This window comes from Camelus ferus, chromosome 1 (assembly GCF_009834535.1).
Source record: "Camelus ferus isolate YT-003-E chromosome 1, BCGSAC_Cfer_1.0, whole genome shotgun sequence".
In the NCBI taxonomy this organism is placed as follows: Eukaryota; Metazoa; Chordata; class Mammalia; order Artiodactyla; family Camelidae; genus Camelus; species Camelus ferus.
In genome coordinates this window covers 3,526,413-3,550,367 of record NC_045696.1, presented here as the reverse complement: position 1 = coordinate 3,550,367, position 23,955 = coordinate 3,526,413, and the positions used below count along the sequence as shown (strand labels likewise).

At 49.4% G+C, this 23,955-nt stretch overlaps 1 protein-coding gene across 1 annotated transcript; it reads right to left on the bottom strand.

Annotated features, from left to right (window-relative positions):
* Window positions 1–244: 244 nt before the first annotated feature.
* ZBTB21 (zinc finger and BTB domain containing 21) lies at window positions 245–19,379 on the bottom strand. The gene is given in 3 exon segments (XM_032461001.1): window positions 245–6,730; window positions 6,732–7,428; window positions 19,237–19,379. Coding segments are annotated over 2 exon segments (3,171 nt in total). The 5' UTR covers window positions 7,416–7,428; window positions 19,237–19,379; the 3' UTR covers window positions 245–4,243.
* Window positions 19,380–23,955: the final 4,576 nt, after the last annotated feature.

Here is a 23,955-nt window from a genome sequence, read left to right as displayed (position 1 = left end):
AAATTATGAACAAAGCTACTGTGTCGATTGCTATGCTGAAATGTCAACGCAGGGAGCTAAACTCTTCCTTTTACGCATTTACCCCACGATCACTTGAAAAACCACTACTCTGAACAGAAAAAGGTGGCCAGGCAGACTGCCGCTCACAGGGTTTTAGTTACCACATATTTATGGGGCCCAAATGACTTAAGCTTTAGTGCAACTTGTATCACTAAGGTTCAAAACATACCAATGAGACCACGACTCAAAACAAAATACAGTACAAATTTATTGACTCCAATCAATCTTAGTCAAGATTTAAGCAAAGTAAACAGACAATTGGATACAAATAAGCAATGGATTAACATCAGATAGAAGTCCTATTTTACTATGAATTTTTAGTCCGAAAAAGCTTATTCCTAAATAAAATTGAACAGTGATTTCTCTGCTAAGGCATATAACAACAAAATACAATTATAAAACCACATTTGTTTTTCTTTTAGCAGTAAGCATTTATTCAACGAAAATTCTGAAACAGCGTTGGATTAATGTCAACAGGAAATTATCACCTTTTGAAAATCAGTATTAACCAAGTGTAATTTTGTGGAAAATCTGGGCAGCACTGCTAAATGACTAAAATTCAATTATTTTAAAGATTTACAGTAAAATACTTTGGTTCCCAAATGACTCTCTACATGGAATTTTGAAAAAAACCTGACATTGACTCATTTTCCTCGCCTCCAGAATCTAAACACGGACCGTTGAGGGTTCTCCCCAGTCACGTGGCAAGGCGGCAGGCTAGGGCACACACCGGGAAGCCCTGAGCGGCTCGCCAAGAACTACGCAAACGCCAATCTTAAAGTGCTAAAGCCACAAGGGAAAAACCAATTTGTAAAACTTAAAAAAAAAGCCAGTGTTAAAGAACTTATTAAAGAATACGTGTTAGCATTATTTACATCAATAATGCTTTTCACAATTATTGCAAAAAACATCAATGAGACATCAGAAATTGGGAAGCTGACTCATAATATTCCAGTATTAATTAGTGCAATTTATAAAGAAACAGGTTATGAGTGGCATCTAAGTATTTTTGTAGTAAGAAAATTAAGATAATTTTACTTGCTGAAGTTCCAGATTCAGGTAGTACATACACACGCGCGCGCTCACACACACACACACACACACACACACACAGTCTGAGGGAACAAAGGCCGACTTGGATCAGCCCACCCGTCTCCTCCTCACCCGACCGCCCAGTTGGCCTGAAGACATCTCTCACCTCCACCAAAGGGCATATGTTAATCCTGTCTTGGTTTCTACTCTCAGCACCAGTGGGTGTAGATGCTCACCGATTAGGCGCTGGGACGTATTTTTTAAGAGAAGGCTATGATGATCTGTTCTAAAACAGAAAACCAAGAATCGCATCCATCTCCCCACAAATGCAAACAGCATCACTATCAAATTGTTAGTTGAATATTTTAACAAAATTGTAAACGTATATACTAACCGTAACTAGCTTTAAGGTGAATGTTCTATTACCTCTAATATTAATTTAAATATTACTATAAAAATGCACACTGTTACTTCCATTGCTTACTTTGAAAAACACACACTTTTTGTGGTGTTCCTCCCTCCCCCACGAAGGAAAGGATTCAACAGCAAGTTTTCAGGTTAACAAAGAATATATTAAAACATCTGACATTCTTTCCACAACTGCATAAAAAAGCAGGCACCCTGAATACTTACAAGGAATAATGGCCTTTCTACATTTTCAAAAATTAATTACAATCAGAAAAAAACATTTTCAAGAATATCCTTTACTAGCTAATACGTTTCAGCAAGAAAAGACCAACCTGTCTTAAGCCAAGTATTTGCCCACTGGCTGAGATAAACATTCTTAAAAAAACCTGTTCACTGAATGAAGTAATTAACATGTCTTTCATTATTTCATAGTTTACATCTTAACGTTTAAAATAGTTGAATGAGTGGAAGCATATTTTTTGACCACCAAAATAAACTTTCAGCTTAACGCTTTTAAGGTACAGTATAAAAAGTAATAGAAAAACCAGAACTGCATTATAAATGTTTTTGGTTCAAAATTTTATTTGAAATCTTATGTTCCTTGCCTAGACAAAAACGTGAACAAGATAAAACACTGGCAATTTTTAAAATCTAACAGATATGCAGAGCCTATATTTAGATCAAAAATACTTTCTGTACTAATTAATGTTATTAAAAATCTTCAAAAATGTAGCATAAAGGTTCAGTTCCTGGGATGCTGAATTTACAGTGCCAGCATCCTGCGTATCACGGAATTACTAATAAGTAATGACTACTCTGAAGGAAACTATCTTCTTCTGAAGTTACAGCTCCCAGGGTGTTCAGAGTAAGAATTCACATAAAATCATATGCTTTAGTTTTGTCTTTAAAATGCATAGATTTCTTCAAGAAAATGTAAAGATGGTAATCAATGACAACTGCAACTTAATTTTAATTTTTCTATCAAATTTAAGAACAAAAAGAGGACCACGCGAACATCTGGGGACTTCTGATAGTTTCCAAATGAAAGAATAAAAGGCAAGATTTCAAAGCCAATTAGAAATGTGTAAGAATGCTTGTGCTTCGACAAGAAAGTGAGAGTACCTTTCCTACCACCTGTCCGGAGCGCGGGGCCGTGTGGGTGAGGACAGGGTGCTTCCTGCCACAGTGCCGATCCACGTACGCAGCAGAGTATTTCTTACTCACAGAAGTTGACTTTGTTATTTGAAATAGCTTGCGGAAAAAGAAAAAAAGAATTCAGTAAACTTGGAGGCTTACTCCATCACGGCCTTAAAAGGAGTTAGGGGCTTCGGCAGTATTTCTACTTTACGTATCTAACCTCCCTACCAGTGCAGTGATTTTTTTTCCTTTTGAAACACCCCACTGAACTTTGGATTACACCTACTGAAAGGCTTTGAATTACAACCTACACAAAACAGGAAAAAAAAAAAACCCCAGACCCTATGGGCCAAAATAAATAGCAAAAATGACTTTTGGACCCTTGAGAGTGCTTTAATACATATGTATGAAATATTCAGCAATGACTTAAAGCAGAATGGTTTCACTGTGAACGTTCTACCACGATAAACTCCAAAAAATTCTAACAGAAATCACAGGGCAAAGAGGCAGGAAAACTGATGACCGTAAATATTGTTCTTGAAGAGCATGTGGAGAATGCAGTGTGGTTTCTCCCTCTGCTTCAAGTCCCAGGAAGCAAAAGGTACTTTGGGATTCAGAGCAGCTGTACTCACTCCGGGGGGCCTGGGCGCTACGTAAATCTTTATCCCAACCTTGTTACACTAATGTTGTTATTAGTGCCATGTGCTACCTTTGTATTTTGCCCCCAGTACACTCAGATTTTCAATCTGGGACAGCACAGACTTGGGGGAGCAAACACGCACAGCCCTTCAGTGCTGGTATGAATTCAGAGCCTAGACCGCTGTGCCCAGGGAGCCCGCCGCTGCCGGGGATTTGGAAACTGACGTACAGGGGCTTCCGGAAATCCTACTGTTTTCATTCCCCAAGTCTTCAGTCACTAATTATAAGAAATGACCCAAGAGCCAGTTTTTTGTTATTTTATAAAAATCTAAGTATTACTATTGCTGATTTAAATTTCTCACAATTTTCATACAAAAAAAGAGTTCTACATGACCACAAAATACCAAATATTTATTTTTATCAAGTGTCAGGATAACTTATTAAAGTTGAGGTTTATCACTTTTTTTTTTTATTGCTGAAGGACTCTAAGATTTTAATCAATACTGCAAACTACTCCACTTCGTTCTGACATGTTTGACTTAAGAACATGGCTAAGATTTAACTAGAACTTAGGTGTCTTAATATAATTAAAAGAAGAAACACTGTCACAGTGTTTCTCTAATTGCAAACCAGTGGAAAAAACAAACCACCTCAAGTAAAAGATTATACTGACACCATGGAGTGAGGAACCATGCAAACAACCAAGAACAAATTTCAACATCAATGAAGTCAAATCATCCTGTGACTGTAAGGTCCAGAAGCACAATATTTTTTAGTTTTTTTCTAGGTTGAGTAAGGACATTACAAATTAATATCAGTTTACCTCAAACTTATATTCAAGCATAACAATTTCCAACTTTTATTATTCTTTTTCAAAAATATTTTGTTTCTTATGACACAGTTCACAATTCGGGCTGAAATCTGGAGACCGGCTCCCAGCTCCTAACGGGTGAGGGGGGACGGTCTTCTAATTGTGGGTTTGTTCGTGACTCCAGAGACTAAACGCCGTCTTGAATGTCCTGTGGCAAAGTTTGCACATAAACTGCCTCTTAAACGTGATGGCGGAGAGGGGGGGTGCGTGGTAAAAGAGCGTGTCCGATTCCTGGGGCACAAACAGTTTCTCGGTGGCGGGAGCGGGGTTTTCGGACAGGCCGGTGGGGCTGTCGGGCTCCAGGGGCTGGATCTTGGGCAGCGGCGGGGGCGGGGGCAGCGGGGGCGGCGACGGGGAGTTGGTGGGGACGGGGCACAGCTCAGAGTCCTTGTGCGCCGGGTCCTCCGCGGCCTGAGACATGTGGGACTGGAAGTGACTCCAGAGCCGAAAGTTGGTGCGAAAAGCTTTGTTGCACACGTGGCAGATGAAGGGCTTCACGGAGCACAGGAGCTCCTGGTGCCGCTCCAGCTGCTTGTGCGCAGGGAACGTCTTGCCGCACTTCTCGCAGGGCCACAGGCCGGAGTCCTGGCCGGGGGCCGCCTCCTTGGGGGCGGCGCTGGCCTCGGGCGCCGCCTCCTCCTCAGCCTCCTCCACCGGCTCCTCTTTGACCTGGATCTTCAGCTGCCTGGAGAGGCTGAGGTCTTCGGGGAGGCAGGAGGAGTCCTCCGAGTCGAAGTTGACTTGCTCCGAGCAGTCGCTGAACGCGTTGTCGTCCTTGGCGGCGGGCGCGTGGTTGGCTTTGCTGGGCTCGGCCTGGGCCTGGGGCCTGGCGGGGCCGCTCACCTCGCCGTTGTGGTCCAGCGCGGGCAGGGAGAGGTCCTCGGCCGGCGCCATGGTGTTCTGGTTGTGCACCTCCACCTGGTGCCGCCAGATGCTGAAGGAGGACTTGAAAGTGCGCATGCACTCCAGGCACGTCAGCTTCTTGTACTCACACTTACCCTCGTGCTCGTGCTTGAGCTCGGGCGAAAAAAACCTAAGGCTGCAGTAAGGGCAAACGGTGGCGTTTCGGCACAAGCGCTCGTGGTTCCCTTGTTCTAGAAGAGAAGAGAGCTTAGCGTTACAGAGGCGGCACTGGTAAACCTCCGAGCTCCCTACGGGGCTCTCGGGAGCGGCGCGCTCCTTCGGCTTAGCGGCTCTGTTTACTCCAAGGGGCTTTTCTCCCGGGTGCATCTTTATGTGCTGTTTGAACTGAGAGAGGAAGCGATAGGCTTTTCCACAGTACGTACAAATGTACGCTCCTTTGGCTCGGGATCGCAAGTTCCTCTTGATGACTTGTGCTTGGGAACTAGTCTGGCCCTGGAAGCCAGGCTTCCCGCGCCTGAGCTTAATGATCAGGGCCTTCTTAATCTCTCGCTCCCTCACTATGTCAATCAGCTTTCTTTGGAATTTTTCATCCAAAACGGCATGTGAACTAGAGGCTGGAGACGGGTTCTTCACTATGCCGTGCTGGGTCTGACAGTGTGTCCACACTTTGAAGTTGGTGTGAAACCGCTTGTGACAGATGTCGCAAGCGTAGGGCTTTTCGGGGTTATGGTACATGTTAATGTGCCGGTGCAGACCTGCTGTGGATCTAAAGATCTTAAGGCAATGTTTGCATTTAAATTTTTTGTTTGGTCTTGTTCCCTCCAACTCACCAAATTCGTCCCTATTCAAGTCCGAATCTGGGAAGTCGGCCTGGAGGAGAGTGGGGCTGGCGCCTGCCTCAAAATGGTCTTCCGGCCCCGGAGACCCGTGCTCGTCCGCCTTCAGCTTCTTGACCGGCAGCCTCCGGTCCGCCTGGAACCTCCTCTTCGCCGGGAGCCGGCTCATGTCCTTTGGGTCGTCCTCTGTCTTCAGAGCTAGGTCCCTAGCGCCGGCAGAGGCGGCCGAGGCGTCCCCCACGGTGACACGGATGATGTCGGAGGGCTCGGGGGGGCTGTGCGGCTCGGCCTTCACACGCACCTCCACGGCGGGGGGCGCGCCCTCCCGCGCGGCCGGCTGGGAGGCGCTGAAGGACCGGAGGCGGTGCGGCTGCGGGGCCGGCCGGTCGTCCGGGGCCGCCCTCTCGTTGCATTCTTTCACTGAAGCCTTTTGAGATAACGCACCGAGCGCGTTCCCTGCTGCGTCGCCGGCCACCGAAGAGGGTCCCAGGGGAGACTTCAAGTCTACCGAGGGCGCGTACACGGGAACCTGGCTGTCCATCGACAGGGACCGCCGCAGCAGGCTCTTCACCAGCGGGCCGCTCCGGTCGATGCTCTGGTTCCCGGGGCCCGGCCCGCCGGACGGGATCACCAGCCCCAGCTTCGAGTAATACAGCAAGTTCCGATCCTCGCCCGGGCCGCCCCCTTTGCTGGTTTCCTTCAGCAGGTAGGGCGTCTCAGGCGAGCCCCGCAGAGACAGGACGGGCGGCCGCGGCCTCCTGAGGGCCAGCTCTATGGCTCTGCCTTTGGGGAGCGGCGCCCCGGCGGCCGGCTTATCGTCCAGCGCCTCCCGGTCCGGCAGAGGCTTGGGAGGCAGCGCCGCGGTCCGTTTGGCCGGGCCGCTGCTGGGGCGGCTCCTCCGAAGAGCCGGCGTGCTCCGGGGGCTGGGCCGGGCCCGCGGGGCCGTCCTTCGGCCGGCTCTTGTCAGGCAGCGCAGCGCCGTGCAGCGGCTCGGCGGGCTTCGGGCCGGGGGGCTTCCCGCCGCCCGCCTTCCCCGCGAAGGGCCGGGAGGCGTGGCTGAGGTCGGGCTGCCCCTGGCTGGCGGGCTTTCCCTGCGCCTCGCTTCGGCCCTGGCACACTATGACGCTCCTCTTCTGAGAGCTGTTCTCATCCTCCTCCGCGAGCGCCTTCCTTCTGCTGGGACACGCGGGGAAGGGGGCCTGGGGGCTCTTGGAGGCGATGTTAGTCAGAAAGGAAATCCCAAGGCTGTAGCCCAGTTCTTGCACGGCGGCAAGGCTGCTTTTCTCAACAAACAAAGATGACGAATAGATGTAGTTCAAAACATTGTCAAAAGCATCTGGCTCACAAAAGTCAAGCTGGAATACAGTCTGTGACTCGTTCTCCTTATTTGTGAATAAACTCTGGAAGTATTCACTGCTGGCGGCCAAGACGTTTTTATGAGCACGAAACTTCTGGTCCCCCACGATCAGAAGCACGTCGCACAGCTGCCCTTTGAGGCGCTCCTCGTTGAGCGCGCTGAGGAGGGAGATGGCGTGCGCCGGGTTGATGTAATGCAGGAGTCCCTCCATGGCGCGCGCTCGTCTGGAAGACAAACGTGAGATCACCGTGAGCAACGCGGGAGGAGCGCTCCCCGAGAGCAGCCCGAGGGCAGGGGCGTCGGAGGTGCCAATGTGCAGCAGGTTGTCGGCGGAGGAAAGATTTCTGGATAAACAATCTTATTTAAATAACACGGAAAATATAAAGAAACCAGTCTCATGGCTTAAGTAGGTCGTCAATGATTAAAATGTAAGAATTTTGGGAACTAAAGACTATAGCTATCTGCTGTGAATCTAAAACCGCTCTAAAAAAATAAAGTCTATTAATTAAAAAAGAAAAAAGAAAAAAGAATAGACTGTAACTAAAGGCATTTTCATACCATCAAAAAGGCTTCCAGAACTTGGCAGGTATGTAGAGAAGCAATATTTGAAAACAGGGTTTGCTATTTAGCGTTCTTATCCATTTGATGTTTAATTCTATTCCTTATTAGCTCAGAGAGTAAGCATAAAGTAGTGAACCCCCTAGAGTCCATAATTCTGAAAGGAAATCAGTTTTATTACTGGATATGATTAAACACAGCATGAATTAACAATAGGCTATAATGTAGAGGTCTCAGGTGGACCTTTAATAGGTAAGGATTTGGAAAGAGAAATCATTTGCTTATTACTGCTGCATCAAAGTGTTTAACAAAGCTATTAGAAATGTTAAAGAATAAGAGTTTGTTTTCTTTTTTATGCTAAATACCTTGCAATCTGAATACTATTTTCTTACCAAATTACACTTTCAACAATAGCACAATGGAACCTTTAGCCTGGATCTAAGCTTAATTATCCTAATTCTAAACTAAGGGATAATGGCTTGAAATTTCACTGAAATTCTCTTCAAGTCTAAAGGTAAGACACGAAGGCCTAGGGGCTGAGTGCAGGCTCCAACCTGGATGCGGGGGTTGAACTGCTGGCTCCTCCCCTGTGGAGGACTCCCGTCTCTAATGAGCAGGTCCCTCACCTGAAATGGGTAACAGGTGTGTGTCCTTTAGGGCTGTTACAAAGATGAAATGAGCCTGTATCTCACACCTAGTAAGGACTTGACAAATGTGCAATTAATTTTCTGAAACAGCAGAATTAGTAGATATTTAACTCAGAATAAAAGAAAAAGGGTCCAGGTAACCTGAGCCATGCTCCTGACGGAGATGAAGCCATTTCACACAGAGACAACGCTTGACTCTCTGAATCTGACCCTTTACTTAGGCCGCTGCTACCATAAAGCCTCATCTCTTCGGCTTGGTCTTACAGTGCCATCTGCTCTTTAAAATAGCTATGACATCTATTTTTAATATTAAAATGGATTCAGAGTAAGACCACTTGGACAGCTTTACCATCCTTCAGGGTAGGCCGCAGATGCCCCGAACATGGTGCCCAGCACGCCCGCAGGCTCCCCTCGGGCTTCAAAGCAGCACTCTTCACAGGAACCTGCAGAGAAGAGTTTGCCAGGCCACTGCCTGGAGTGACCGCCAGAGCCACAGGCTTCGATGCTCTGCGGGCTCCCCGTCGTGGTGCTGACGTCACTTAACTGACCCAGAGGCATGACTTCGCCTCCAGGGACGAAGCCTGGAGCCTGGTCCACAGACAGCGGCCTCGGTCAGCCTGCGCCGAGGTTCTGCTCACTCCTGCCCTCGCCACCGTTCATGTCAGTGCTGAGCGCCTCAAGGGGGTATCTTTCCTCCCTTTCCCTTTCGTCAGCCATCTCAATCTCTCCCTTAAACCTTCTCTACTGTCTTTGTAATCACACATCTGTTTATGCACAAAGAAACCCCTCTCATCATTTACAGAGGACCAGCAGAGAAATAGCTTATAATGCTACACTCATCAACTCAGCATCCTGAACACTATTTTTAGTGCGAGTAATTTTTGAGAAAGCTAGCTCCGATGGTGCCACTAGGAAAAGCAACAGATGCAGAGTCAAAAACTTTGGACAAGTACTTTTTAAAAGGGTTTCTTAAAATCAATTTGTGGTTTGAAATGAGCAATTAAAAAAATGACTAGGGCAGAGTAGAAAAAGTCAGAATATCTCAAACGTAGTTAAGGCTGACTATGATCTTGTGAAACTCTCTGGTCTTTTCAGTTATATGCATACATTTCCACACATGTAAGTAAGTGGGCACTGGGTTGAGATGTACAGCTGTCCCTCAGTGTCCATGGTGGACTGGTTCCTGGGCCCCTGCAGATACCAAAATCCATAGATACTCAAGTGCCTTATAAAAAATAGTGGAGTATTTGCATATAACCTAGGAACATCCTCCTGTATACTTTAAATCACCTCTAGATTACTTATAATACCTAATATGATGTAAATAGTTGCCAGTGAGCAGCAAACTCAAGTTTTGCTTTTTGGAACTTTCTGGATCCTTTTTTTTTTTGAGTATTTTTCCATCTGCGGTTGACTGAATGCATGGATGTGGAACCTGTGGATACAGAGGGCCAACTGTACAATACATCCCTTCCTGTGGGTTAGAGTCAGGACAGTCTGAGAGTCAGTGCTCCAGAGCAATCCACCCTCTGAGCCTCAGTTGTCCTCACTGTACAATAGGGATAATAATGTTACTGTGGGAATCATGAGAGGAAACAATAATTGCTCCATTTATTCAGCACCTACAACACACTACAAATTATATCAGCAACTTCACATGTCATTCACCTACTCACTTAAAAAAACAGCATCTGAGAAGGCCTGAAGGACACAGGGATGAGCCAGGAGGGTCACTGAAGGAGGAGCATTACATGCAGAGGAAAGAGCCAAAGTAACCGCAGGGCTGGAGCGCAGAGCCGAGGGAGCCGTGGATGGTGAAGCTGAAAGAGGCTGAGGGGGCACCGTGCAGGGCTGGGTGGCCCCTGGAAGAATTACACCTTTCACCAGCAGTGAAATGGGAAGCCATTAGAAGATTCTGAGCAGAGGAATGACAACAACCTGAATTATGTTTCAAAAGGATCGCTCTGGCTTCTTTGCAGAGAATGGACCACAGCAAGCAGGGCAAGGATGGAAGCTGAGAAATCAGCTGTGAGTCCACAGAAGTGACGCAGGTGAGTCAGGACGGTGCCTGGACCAGAGTGGCAGCAATGGAGGTAGAGACAGTCATTAGGATTTCCAATGGATTCACTGCAGAGGATAAGGTGAGGAGATAAGGATGTCTCCAAGGTTTCTGCCAGAGCTGGAAGGAGGTCCTTACTTGAGATGAAGTTTGACAGGAAAATCAGATCAGAATTTTTTCAGGAATTGAGTTGAGATATTCTAAATCTGAGCAAGAACCTATTCGTTACTGTACCCTTTGTGGGCATCCTTTCCTTTCACTTTCCCTGCAACTTTCCTTGTGCTTCTTGGGTAACTTCCTGAATAAACATCGACATCTGAATCCTTGTACCAGGGTCTGCTTTCGGGGAACCCAAACTAAGAAACCAAGGGAACCTGAAATCACAGTTGTAGGCTAAGGGACTCTGTGAGGACTAAACCAGGTGAGACCTTCCACCCTGGACAGGAAGCAGTACTAATCCACACGCCACCCACTCCCTGTCCCTACAGGCCCCCGAAGCATTTTCTCACTTCCTCCTTGTTCAGAGAGGTTTCCTTCTTTTGCTTTCTTCAAATAATCATGATCCCTATTTTTGTGCTAAGTAACTGCTTCCAATCCCTAAACCACAGGCTTCTATACTCCTTGAACAAAAACAGAGAATTAGGGAAAAACAAGCCACTGAGAGCTGAGTTGCAAGAGGAATAGTCAATGTCCCTGAAAATTATTTGGAATTTAAAACTATTCATTCGACTATAACCGCCATTTAGAGTCACCAGTGAGAGTGCCTGCTTAAAAACTGGTTGAGCACGTCCAAATCCCTAACAACCAGTGCAGAACGACTCGAAGTATCGATCTTCCATTCCACTGCCTAAACACCACCTGGACATTCATACTAGGAATATCTGAGTGCTACATACTACTGCAGACATTCTTCATGCGTCAACTCAATACTTACACCAACCCTAGGAGGCAGTACTATTATTATCCCCACTTTACAGTTGAGTAAACTGAGGCAAAGAGGGTGAAGCATCTTGCTCAAGGTCACACAGATGATCAGAAGCAGAGCAGGATTCACACCAGGTGATCTGGCTCCAGAGGCCACAGTCTTAGCCCTCACACCATCACACCTCTAGTTTCCTCTTTTAATTCGCACATACACACCTGTGCTAGGCACTGCCATCACCCCTGCTTTACATCCAGAAACGGAGGAATCAAGAGCCTAAGTCACCCGGTTAACAGTGGGGCTGGCGCCTGGCCCCAGAGCCCGGACTCTTAGTCACCGCTTACACACGTCCCACAGCCAGGCACTGCCGAGTGTGTGCTAGAACCGGCCAGACACGGGAGGCGTCGGCACGGTCCCGCCTCCCGGCCTCTGTCTTGCGTCCATCCCCCATCGCGCTCCAAAGCACCGGGTGGTAGTGTGCGGAGCTACAGAGGGAGTGCAGGTGATGACCCTGGATCCAGGTGGGAGGAAGGTCAAGGAAGGCATTCTACGAAAGAAGTTTCCTGAACCAGCAGGAGTCAGAAAATGTGGGAAGAGTGAGGAAGGAAGGGTGAAGGATACTTCAAGGACAGGAGCACTGGGTCCAGCGCAGAGATAAGACCAAGGGCCTGGCTGGAGCAAGGACACACGTAGGGGAGGGCAGGTGGTGAGGCTGCGGAGGGGAGGGCGACGTGGGGGTCCTGGGGGCAAAAGTAAGGCCCCCCAAGGGCTATCAGAGGAGAGTGACCCCCTCTGTCCTCTCAGGAGCCCAGGACAAGGGCTCTAGGTTAGGCTCTGGGGTGACAGGAGCATACAGAGTTGTCCAGCCTCCTCACCTTCCAGAGACGCTTGCTTTTACCTTTTAATTCAATCATCAAAACTTAACAACGGTCCCTTTCCTGGTTAAGCTGCAAAAAATTAACATTTTGGACTTTTGTGTTTAATGACACAGTAGGTATGTTTATTGAGTTTAACAACTTCATTAAAAATATAAAATGCTATATACTAAGAATGAAGACAGAAAGGGGAAAAAAATCATGACTGCTGAATGTCAGGAGATAGCCCAGAAAACCCTCTGTGGCTGGTGGATGTACAGACTGAGTTCTCAAACCCGCCTGCTTTTCTGCTCTTCAGACTCAGATAAGGACAGCTATAGTGCTGGAGGTGCTTTCTCCCCCCATATCTGCTGGTTCAAACCCGATCTCTCATGTATGTCTTACTTACGAACAAGCAGGACCCCTTGTCTGACAGACGACAGCGCACCACAAATCTGAAGGCTCTCAGTATAAATGCATGCTGCCACCACGTCCCCATCCCCTCCTTCCCCGCTGCTCACCTCCACCCCTCACTGCAGGAGCTCCTGCCACCACTACTGTCATGGTGGAAAACTCTGGTGCTCTTACAAGAAAAGTGGGTAGATGTGGAAGAGAAGGCCTCTTTACCACAGAAAAAGCTGAGCAAACCCTCCAGGAAAACCAGATTCTGAAACGGGGCTGGTTTGTTTACCACTCGAATCCCTGCACACAGATACCTTTCCAAACTCCCAAAATTGCTTGAATTGTTTCTATGTCATGTTATTTCCTGATATTTCAAAATGGGAGAATCTTTACGGTTAACAATTCATGGAAGTCACTACAGCTCCATGGAAAAGACTTTCAAATTAGTCTGCTTGTCTGAAGTCCTGGCTCTGCCACCTACTAGGTGTGTCACCCGGTAAAGACCACTAGACCGGGTACTAGTCTCCTTTACCTGTTCAGTGGGGCTAGCGCTGCCCACCACGCAGAATTCTTACGAAGAACAAAAGACGCCACACGTCTGCCAGCTCCTGGCATGTACAGTGTTTCCCGTGTGGCAAGCCCTTTACTTCCTCCTCCTCTTCCTTTCCTGAATGTCTCCGGGGGCTGCCACAAGCTCCTATCACAAGAAGACGTGGTGACGGGAGGTGAGTAAGCTGGCTGGTAGCCTCTTGTCCAGGGACACACATTCCCGGGGTAGGAGAGACGTGTAAGATTAAGTATAATGAAAGATACAAAAAGTGCTATGAGAACACTGATTTCAGGAAGCAGTGAATTTGGCCCGGGGTGGGGTGGGATGGGCGGTTAGATGAGTGAACGGGGGAGGGGGGACATCCAGGAAGATGTGGGACACATCACTCCCTGGACTATTAAAATACTGAAGGTTCCATTCTTCACCATTCTGCTACAGATCCTTCTCAGAAACATGCATCTGACATTGCCAGGGCTTAAAATCTCCAGAAGGCTTGCCCTGGCTTGAAGTTCCAATTCCCTAGAAAGGCTACAAAGCCCTTCACAACTGGAGTCTAGTAAATTATTTCATCCCATCACCTCAAAGTCCTCAGGTACCAAATGCTAAGAGGGGCAGGGAATTCGTATCTTAGTACAAGTTAATTCAGTGCAAACAACTTCCTCTTTAAACCAATTGCAGGAAGTTAAGATTTTTAAGGAGATAGAGGGAAGGTAGGCAATTCTGGAATACAGAACATTCTGGGGATACAAATGGAAGAAAGCAAAGCAGAGCTATGCACTTGGCTAAAAGGACCCTAGGAGGTGAATGAGGGGCCCAGGAAGAGAGATGGGGAGGGACCAGAACGTCACCAGCTTGTGAGTTTGGGAGACTAGCACTCAGGCTGGTGGCAGAGCTAAGGTGCATTACCAATCAAGTCCGCTCCAAAAGGAGCCCACAAAGCCCTCACTTCTAGCTCTAAGGGAGGTGTCTCTTTGCATCTGAAACGTTCAGCTGAGACCGAACTCTGGGCACACAGTCCTTTAGAATGCTGGGGACTGCTTGTACAGTCCTGGCCGTGACAATGGGAAAAAGGAGGAATGCATATAACACAAAGCAAACACTTAGTTAGAAAAACAAAGCACCTACACTTGACTTTGGAATACAAACACACGCACCGCGCTGCTCACCCCAAGCCCTCACCCCTGGACTTAGCCCTGAGTCTCTCATCTGATGTCACCGTTAGATGGTGACAGGAAGTCGGCTCTGACTTTAGGCCTTATCATCACTCACTCAGAGACAATGCCGATATCCAGACCTCATCTAGAGCTCCTCAGATTTCAAAGCTGGCCTCACTTATCTGACCTTCAGGAGCAGTGATGTCACTCCCTCGGACCCCATTTCGCACTTGGCCAGTCTCTCTAGAGAAGGCCCGATTTTGGTCCAAGGGTGTGCGCTCGCTCTGGGTGTCTGGCAGAGCACACCTCGGGGAACAGAGCAGCCTCTTGTTTTGTTCTGGCCCCGGGAGCCGTTCCACCTCCTGCTGGACCCCCTACCCCCGGCTGCCCTGAGTGGTCTGATGCCCTGTGCTCCCCTAGCTCAGGGCTGGGCACACAACCAAAGCTAAGCCCACTATGAACCTGGAATACGGGCTGAGAACAACAACAAAGGCAGCCAGTGAGTGGAGCTGATTTATCTCGGCCGTGGCCCGAAAACGCAGCCTGCAGGGCCCGCTACAGATTTCTGCAGTTTCCTTGGTTTTTGTCCTTCCTGGCCCAATTCTTCAGCTTTTTCCTTCAACCTCAAGAGCAACCCTGTATCTTTAAAATAGATTTTTTTTTCTATTCAAGCTGGCCTGTCAGTTTCTGTTCTTGTTATTAAAGGAGCTAAGTAACATATCTCCTAGTGGTATTCACTCCTCCTATCACGCTCTCCGAGTCCATCTGTTGTAACACTGCTGCTAGACTGAGCCTTCTAAAATGAAGCTTTGATCATTCATTGGATGTACACATTCAGTATTACTATTACTAATTCAACTTATTTATTGGGCTCCTATTATGTGCAAGGCATAGTTAGACATACCTGAAATACAGGGGTGCACAGGACAAGCCCCCCACTTTCTAGTGGGGTAAATCAGATGACGAACAAGGAAACAAAAAAAGGTAACTTCTGACTGTGCTAAGAGCTATACTGGAAATAAACAGGGTGCTATGACTGGGTGCCGTAGTTTGGAGAAGATGGCCAGGAAATACAACATTTTAGCTGAGACCTAAGACCTGAGTAAAAACAAATAAAATGATAAAAACAACTTCTCTATTAGGTTAAAATGCAACATTTTAAAAACATGGACTTCAAGGCTCTGAAAATCTGGTTTCAAACTACTTGTAAATTTTTCTTCCCCTCAGTTACCGCCCAGTGGCGACTTCCTGCCTCGGATGCTTGGTCTCCAAGACACAGCCTGTGGGACCTGCCTCTTCCACCACCCAATCTGGAATGTCCTGGGCCTTCTCCACCTCCTCCACCGGACACCACTCAGCTGAACATCACTCATCTGTCGAAGCTCAGCTCAAGGTCCATTTCATCCAGGAAGCCTTCTGTCGTGGGCCAGACCGTGTCCCCCACAATTCATATGCTGAAGCCCCAACACCTCAGAATGTCAGCGTATTTGGAGATGAGGTCTTTGAAGAGATAGTTAAGTTATAATGAGGTCTCAAGGGGGTGCCCTAATCCAACATGACTGGTGCTCCTGCGAGACGAAGAAATGAGGACACACACACAGAGAGGGGCCAAGTGAAGTCAGGGAGGACCACCATCTACAAGCCAAGCAGAGAGGCCTCAGTAGAAACGAACCCTGCCACAACCTTCATCTTGGACTCCTAGGCTCCAAAACTGAACTGTGAGAAACACACTTCTGTTGTTGCACCCCCAGGGTGTGGTGCTGTCCCAGCAGCCCTACCAACTAACATGCACACCTTCCTTGACCACTGCAGTTTATAGTGAGCAAAGACCCTCCAACCCCAGCACTACCCGGAGCGACGCCACGTGCAAGGTTTATTCAGTGCCACACAGGGTTAGCTGCTTGTCCCCCCAGCAGAAATGTAAGTTATTTAAGAACTAAGAACCTATTCAATATCTTTTGACACGATGCCCGACAGGGTATCTTACACAATACACAGCTGTTGCCTTTCCTGTACTCTGACACTCTAGTTAAATGCAGGAGTGGAAGTTGTGCCTTTTATTTGTTTTCCTAAAGTAAAGTTGGTCCCATCACTCAGTGCCCTTTAGAATACTGCATTGATTTTTCTATGACTCCCGAGATAAAACCCAAACTCTACAGACCGGCATACAAGGGTCTTCGTGTTCTGATCGCAACTTATCTCTTCACCCATACTGGACACTCCTGACCTGCACACCCAATTTCCACCAACTAGCTTTCTCACCTTTCTTCTACTTGGCTAACTTCTACAGAAAGATCCAGCTGAAATGTCACCGTAAGCCGGGCAGGTGTCTACTGGGCAAAGAGAGAGCTCATTACTGAGGCCGAGGCCGGGGCTGGCTCACCTGTACGGCTCCAGCATCCATCCCAGAACTCACCAGGTGGCAGCTTTCTTTTTGTAAGAGTGCTTGTGGCTTTAAATCCTACTGATCGACGACTCCCAAATCTGTTTGTCTGCTCAGACTTCTCCTCGGGACTCTTCCATTACAGGCTACCCTACCTGTCCAGGACAGTACATATGCCCCATCCCTACCTCTGCCCGCACACCTGCCTGTCCTCACATATTCCCTACTTAGCTGGTGTGCTGCCAACCACCAGGCCTCCCAAACTAGAAACCTCTTCTCTTCCTTCTAGCCAGTGACCACACCTGTCAAGCCTTGCTCGTACACAGCTCTAGAGTTTGGTCTCAAACCCATTGGCTTTGGGGCCAACTAAAATTGTTCCTCCAGTCATCTCCCCCTCATCCAGAGACTCTCTCAATAAATTAGCCCCTCTTTTGTTACACGCCTAATATGTCCTGCCACAAACAGGGCATAAAGTTCCTCAAGAGCAGGGGTTATATCCTTTCCAACTTTCAGATAGCACACTATACATTCAACAGTGCTAAAAGAATGAATTAGAGATTTAGTTAATGTCAGGTGTTCATGATGATAATCACCTACAATGATATATGTACGTCCATTCTGAGAGCCACGATAACTTCTTTATAACTGAGAATTCCCGTATCATTGCACTCCCTGAGTTTAACTTTCTATTTGTGATCTTCAAACTTCTTAATTTAAGGTAACAAATGAAAAAGGATGCAGAAGGTGAGTTAAGATGTCAATTATGCAAAATGCCAAGGCAAGGCCAAATGACAGCATCCTCCATGAATCAAGGTGTCCAGTCATTGGAAGATGGGTCTAGTGGGATAACTGAGTGATGGTCCAGAACCCAGCAACAGAGCTCACTTCAGAGGAAGCCACACCATACTCCTGCTGTAAAGGGCAGACTGACTTTTAGCAAAGCATCATCTGTCTCATGGATATGATATTGATCTTATTTTTTAGTTGAGTATTAGCTCTGGCTTGATTATTTTTGAAGAACATTAAATGTAAGCATTTTAATGTAAAAAAAATGAATTATTTTTAAGTAAACCAATGCCCCAAATTTCTACTTTTTTTTTAACATCAATACTTGGGTAGTGTAGTACTTAAATTTAAATGTAATGACTATTAGTCATTAAGATGGATGAAACATTTACTCTAAGCATCAGAGATTAAAAGTTTTAAAAAAATAACTGTCCATGGGTAATCTTTCTAAAATGGATGCGTGCTCCTATACGACTGAAGTATTTATTGTGCTGTACACCAGAAACTGACACAGTGTAAACTGACTATACTTCCATTTAAAAAAATATTTAAAAATTCCAATAAATAAATAAATAAATGGATTAACCCACTTTCTTCCAAACAAGGAACCAGAATACAACGCTAGTTCCTTGTGGATGACTCAGGGTCATGGTTATGAACAATCACTGGACTCTGCTGAATAGGTTGGTGTCCTCATTTGCTAGAAGTGAGCGGGACTGTTAGCTCCTGCCCTAAGACCCCCCCAGGCTGCTATACGGAACGGGGTCTGGTTAATGTCTTCCCCCACCTCCCACTGCCAGGCAATCGCGCTGGAGAATGTCTCTAAAATCACCCCGCCCCCAAACGTGCTGCAACAGTGGCATCCTCCAGAACCACGCAGCCCGGTGGTTGAAGTGCATAGCAACCGGGTTAAGGGCCAGGACTGAGGGGCGCTCCTGCGGTCAAAGGCTTGCTCTTTGGTAGTAGTCTAGGGAACCTGCTCCAGATAAGCGGTCTGAGTGATAAGAGAAAACCACCATGGGGACTCCGGCCAGCCGAGGTCTTTGGGCTGGGGTCTCCAGCGCGGCTGGTCGGGAAGCACCCCACCCCACCCCACCCCACCGCCTCCGGTTGCAGATTTTGGACTGGGGCTTTCTCGAGTGGGGAGCCCTCCGCATTCCAGCAGAGGCGCTTGCGGGCCAGCAGAGAGACTGTGCCCTGCGGCGGGCGGCGGAGAGTCGGGGAAGCGGGTCCGCTCGGGGGTCTGCGGAAGGCCCGCCCGGGGGTCTGCGGAGGGCCGGCCCGGGGCAAGCAGTCCACTCTGGTTACTGGTTGGTTGTGCCGGCGGCCGCCAGGCGGGGCCCGAGGGGCGGTGGGACGGTGGCGCAGGCCGCGGCAGGTGCGGGGTCCCACCGCCCCCCCAGCTTCCGCGCACACTGCCGCGCAACGGCGGACATCTCCATGCGGGCCGGGACGGAGCACGCGCCCGCGGCCGGAAGGCGCCCCAACAGATCCGCGCAGGGGCACCTGGCCCGGCGAGGGAAGCCCAGTGAGGGACGGAGCGTGCGCAGTGGCGAGGGAGAGGCCAAGTGCGGGCAACGAGCATGCGCAGTGTGAAGGCACGATCGGCTACGTGGGAGCCCGGGGCATGCTCGGTGAGAGCCGGGCCCGGCGCACGCGCAGAAGCGCTCGGAGCTCGCAACCCGCTGGCGGAGAGAAAAAGGAGGAGAGAAATCACCTCAGAGTTACGTCAGGAAAGGCCGCGTTTTGCGGGGAGGCTGTGGCCTCCCACGGAGCCCCGCAGTTCTCCTGGGGCGAGGGGCGTGACAGTTACTCACCGGTCTTCAGCCCCGAGGCAGGCACCGGGCCCCTTTCCGCTCACACTCGGCTCGCGCGCGCCGCAGCCGCCGCTGCCGCTGTGATTCCATCCATCTTGAATTTGACGTCATCCCACACCAGGGATGAGGTCATCGCAGGCAGCGCTCGTCACGTGCGCGGCTCTGCGATTGGCCGCCAGGCGCCGGGGGGCGGGGCGAGGGAGGTGCGCGGCGCGGAGGGCCGGGCGAGGGCGGGCCTGACGGGAGCCGGGCCACCGCCGCCGCGTCGTGCCGCGCGCCTTCCGCCCGTTTCCTCCCCCCGCCGCCGCCCGCGGACCGCCCAGAGAGGAGGCGGCGGGGAGAGCGCCGCGAAGACACGCGCCCGGCGGGGCGCGCGGGTGGTGCCTCCCCACGCCGGCCCCGCGCGTGGCCGTGGCGCCTCCGCTCGCCCCTCGGAGGGCGGTTCTCCGACGGAAGCGCCGCGGTGCTCGGCTCCAGGTGCCTCCCGGCCGCTCGCCGCCGCACCCACGCGGCCCAGCGGCGTGGGGGCGCGCGGGACGCGGACCCGCCGGGAGCGACCTTGAGCGCCGACACTTCTCCCACCTGGGCGGTCGGGTCGCCAGGGCCCTCGGGGGTGTCCTGGCTGAACAAGGCCTCCAGGTTCCTGCCGCTGGAGCAGGTTGGGCAGCCGCTTGTCACCCAAGGGTGGCATCTGCTTGCCAGCTGCGTGTTCACGGACAGAACCCCTCACCTGTCCTGGGCATCGAGTTGATCACTGCGCAGTCAACTTATTTTCTCAAATACCAGTTCTCGTTGCATATCTCACAGACTGCCCTTTTCTTGCATGAACATCACAAGTCCATCAGTTAGAAAACTCAATTCACTTTCATACAAAACCAGGAAATTAGTAGAAGTGCCAACCTGCAAACACTAACTGTACAGAAAGGTTCTGTTGGACAAGCTAACCGAACATCTGGCTGTGTTCCCCAAAGCTGGAACAGATCAGATTGCAAGGGGAAGGGGCTTGCCTTTTGAAGCGATCGTTTCAGGACAGATGTTTAAGTTTTTGGATTTTAAATCTATGTTATTTAATATTTTTTAAATGTCTTAATTTTCAAATTAATTTTTAAAACAACCTATGCATGTTACCCTAGGTAAAATAATTTATGAAATGTTTGGGGAATATGTGTGAAATAATCTTGCCTGAGGTTGATAAAAATTAAAGAATTGTTCTGAAATTAACAGCTCTATTGTCAATTGTTTTAGTTTCAGTCATTTTAAGAGGCCCTAGAGGGGGAGATATAGTCCAGAGGTAGCATATTTGCTTAGCATGCGGGAGGTCCTCGGCTCAATCCCTAGTACCTCCTCTAAAAATAAATTAATAAATAAACATAATTACCACTCCCCCCCCCCGCCCACAAGTACTTAATCTCAAAGGAAGAGTCTTGCACATAAAATTTCTCTTTTGCAACTATTTAAAACCTTATAAAAATGTCTTTGTATTTTGAACTGAATGGTGGTAGAGCAAGAAGTAGCTTTGTACGTAAAAGAACAATGCTTGCAAGTCTTTCAAAGGGCCTCGAGTTTTAGGGGCACCTGTGATGAGGCCAGGTGAGCACATTTTGTCGTTCCCGTGTGACAGGCGAGAAAACCAATAGGATCTGTGTAGCCAGAGCAGAGCTAGAAGTCGGCTTTCTTGTTTTCAGTGTACTCTACCATGTGCCAAAAGCATACCCTCTACCTGCGTGCCTTCTGCGGCCTCAGGAAGATGCAAGTTGGCGCCTCCTCTTTAAGCCATGTGATCAGGCCACTTCACTAAAAGGGGCCTGACTGCCAAACCCAGCAGAACCTTGCAGTCTACTCTTGGCCTCTTTGATCTGAGACTCTCTATCAATTCCTTCTTCAAACCTATTTGTTTCAGTGATGTCTTACTCCCCTGGATTTTCTACCCCTTACCTGACCTCTGTTCTTGGCCGCCTGTGTTAGCTCCTCTGCCCGAACCGTCCTCACTGAGGGTCTCCTGGCATTCTGACCTTGGCGCTCCTGTTCCACTCCCCCAGCACGGGTCCGTCCATCCCTGGGACATTGGCCCAGTTGCCTGAGCCAGGGCCTCTCACCAAGTCCAGGCCATCTGCCTCTTGAGTGTTCCTCTGATAAGGTAACCATGGTCTGGTCCAGAAACTTCCTAACTGCTCTCCCAGCCCCTAGGTTTTCCCCTTTTCATCCACCCTCCTATTGCGGTCAAAGTGATCTTTTTAAAAAGTGAGAGGCATCACGCCACTCCCTTGCTGATGTTTTTCAAGTAACATCCTAATTTCATAACATAACCGACCAGGCGAGTGACAACCCACCTCTGTCCCGTGTCCCCCAGCACCCACACAGGCACACATCTTCTCAGAACAAGTCACACTGTCTCGCGCCTCTGAGTGTCCTCCTGTGATGTGCTCTCCCCCTCAGTTCTTATGCCCCCCACGCCGTGCACACCTGACTTCCCCTCGATACTTTTATCTTGCTGGTCACGTGACTTCCTCCAGGATTCCCCCACCCCCTTCCCCAGTTGCCACTCCTTGGCCTCATTCTGGGTTGGGTTCTCCCCATCTGTGGATTGAGTGTTATCCATCCGCAGATGCATCCCAGTGGGACATCTAGCACCACATGCGTGTGTATTTATTTAGACGTAGTTCACGTCCTTGATACGGCTAGCTTCTTAGAAGACATCACCCTTTGGATAACCTACAGCTCTGAGCTCAGCAAGCGTGTAGCTGAGCTTCCTGTCTGCCTTCTCCCTTCCCTTAAACCTGTTTTTCTTTCCCTGCCCCTGCCCCGTCCTACTTAGTGGGGCTGCCCTGTCACTCAAGCTGGAAGCGTGATGATGACTTTAGACTCTCTCTCCCTCTGTATCTGCATTCAGCCATCACTCAGTCCTACCTCCCCACCTCTGAACACCAGCTCCATCCTCACCTGCCCTCCTGGTGCTCTTCCTGGCCCCCAGGGCCTCTCACCAACAATTGTAGCCACTCAGCCAAGTTCCTTCTTGGGATTTGTGCCTTCCCGTCCCAGTCCAGTCCAGTTTTAGTCCAATTTATTTCTCTAAGTGCAAATCCGATGTTATCCGCAGCCCCAGTGCTGGCAGAGCCCACAAAGTGGTGGAGACAACTTCCAGGCTTCCCCGCCACACCAGGTGCTCCGGCCACGCACCATGGGCACAGGCACTGCCCAGGTGCCCTTTCCCTACTCCGTCTGCCGGCAGATCCGATTTCCCCTTCAGGCCTCCGCCCAAGGCCTCCTGCCTCTGTGCTTCCGAGGCTCTGCTGTAACAACTCTTCATGTATCCCTGCCTGCTCGCAGGCCCCCTGCCCACTGGCGTGTGGAGCCCCCTGGTGCAGAGACCGTGCCTGTTAACCCACGTATTCCCCGAGCTTTGGGCCTGTTGCTAGCATTGTGTCCTGGGCCACCTGCCCTGGACGGCCAGTCTTCCCGCAGTAACTGTGTCACAGCAGTGTCTGAGTTTGTGGTGTTAGAAATGCTATAACTCGACTTGTCTGCGTGTCTCGTACCCAGCCAGCGTCCCCTCTCATCAGCTGGGGGAGGGGGTCTCTCTGGATTTAAACACATCAGCCCCTGCGTGCTGCGAGCTGGGAAGCTGGAACCAGCTGGGATTCTCCGTTTCATTGTGAACTGGCATCGAGAGGTCCAAGCAGGGTGGGTGGTAGTCCCCTTAAACAGCAGGTTAGGGTAGAGGCTGGTGGATTCATTCTCTGTGGCTTCTGTAATAAGTTACCGTAAGCTCGGTGACTTAAAACAGCAGCCATTCATTCTCTCATGGTTCTGGAGGCCTGAAGTTCAAAATCAGTACCACTGGGTGGAAATCGAGGTGTTGGCAGGACCACACCCCCTCTGGAGGATACAGGGAGAACCCCTGGTGGCCCCCAGCCCGCGGTGGCTCGTGGCCTCTCTCCTATAAGGACACCTGCAAAGACCCCTTTTCCATTTAAGGTCACATCACAGGTTCCAGGCATTGGGACCTGACATCTTTGCAGGCTAGTATTTAATCCACTGCACGTGAGGACAGTGTTCCTGGTTGCGTGTTAGCAGAGGGGGAAGGTCTTTGAAAAGTGTATGATGTAGGAAAAAAGAGAGAGAAGGGAATGAGACGTGAAGTGTGTGACTGTGTGAAAGCTTGATGACAGCCAACCTCCTCGTGAATGCCACGTCCGATGCTCAGTGAGCCCCAGCCTGATGCCGGGGTGGACCCCTGTTCTCTCTCGAGCATGGCTGAAGTGGGGTCACGTTAAGTGTCTGTCCCACTGGCTTCTGACTGTCGTGAAGCTGGGTCTACACATCATGGTGAGAACAGGGAGGGTGCCCTGCTGAGGTGTCAGTCTGCCGTGCTCTTCCCTTTCTTGGCAGGACCTGATCACCCCTCAGCCCTCTTCCCACCGCCCTGGTCCTTCAAGAACTTAAGCCCCTTTGAGGTCCTCCATTCAGCCGACAGTCCCTACTAATGAGGACCTGCACACCAGTTCCTAGCAGCCCTTTTGCCTTCGGGAGAGGACAGTGTGTGTGTGTGAGTGTGTGAGTGTGGGTGTGTGTGTGTGATGGCAGTTGTAATTCTGGGTATTTGATTACGAAATGTACAA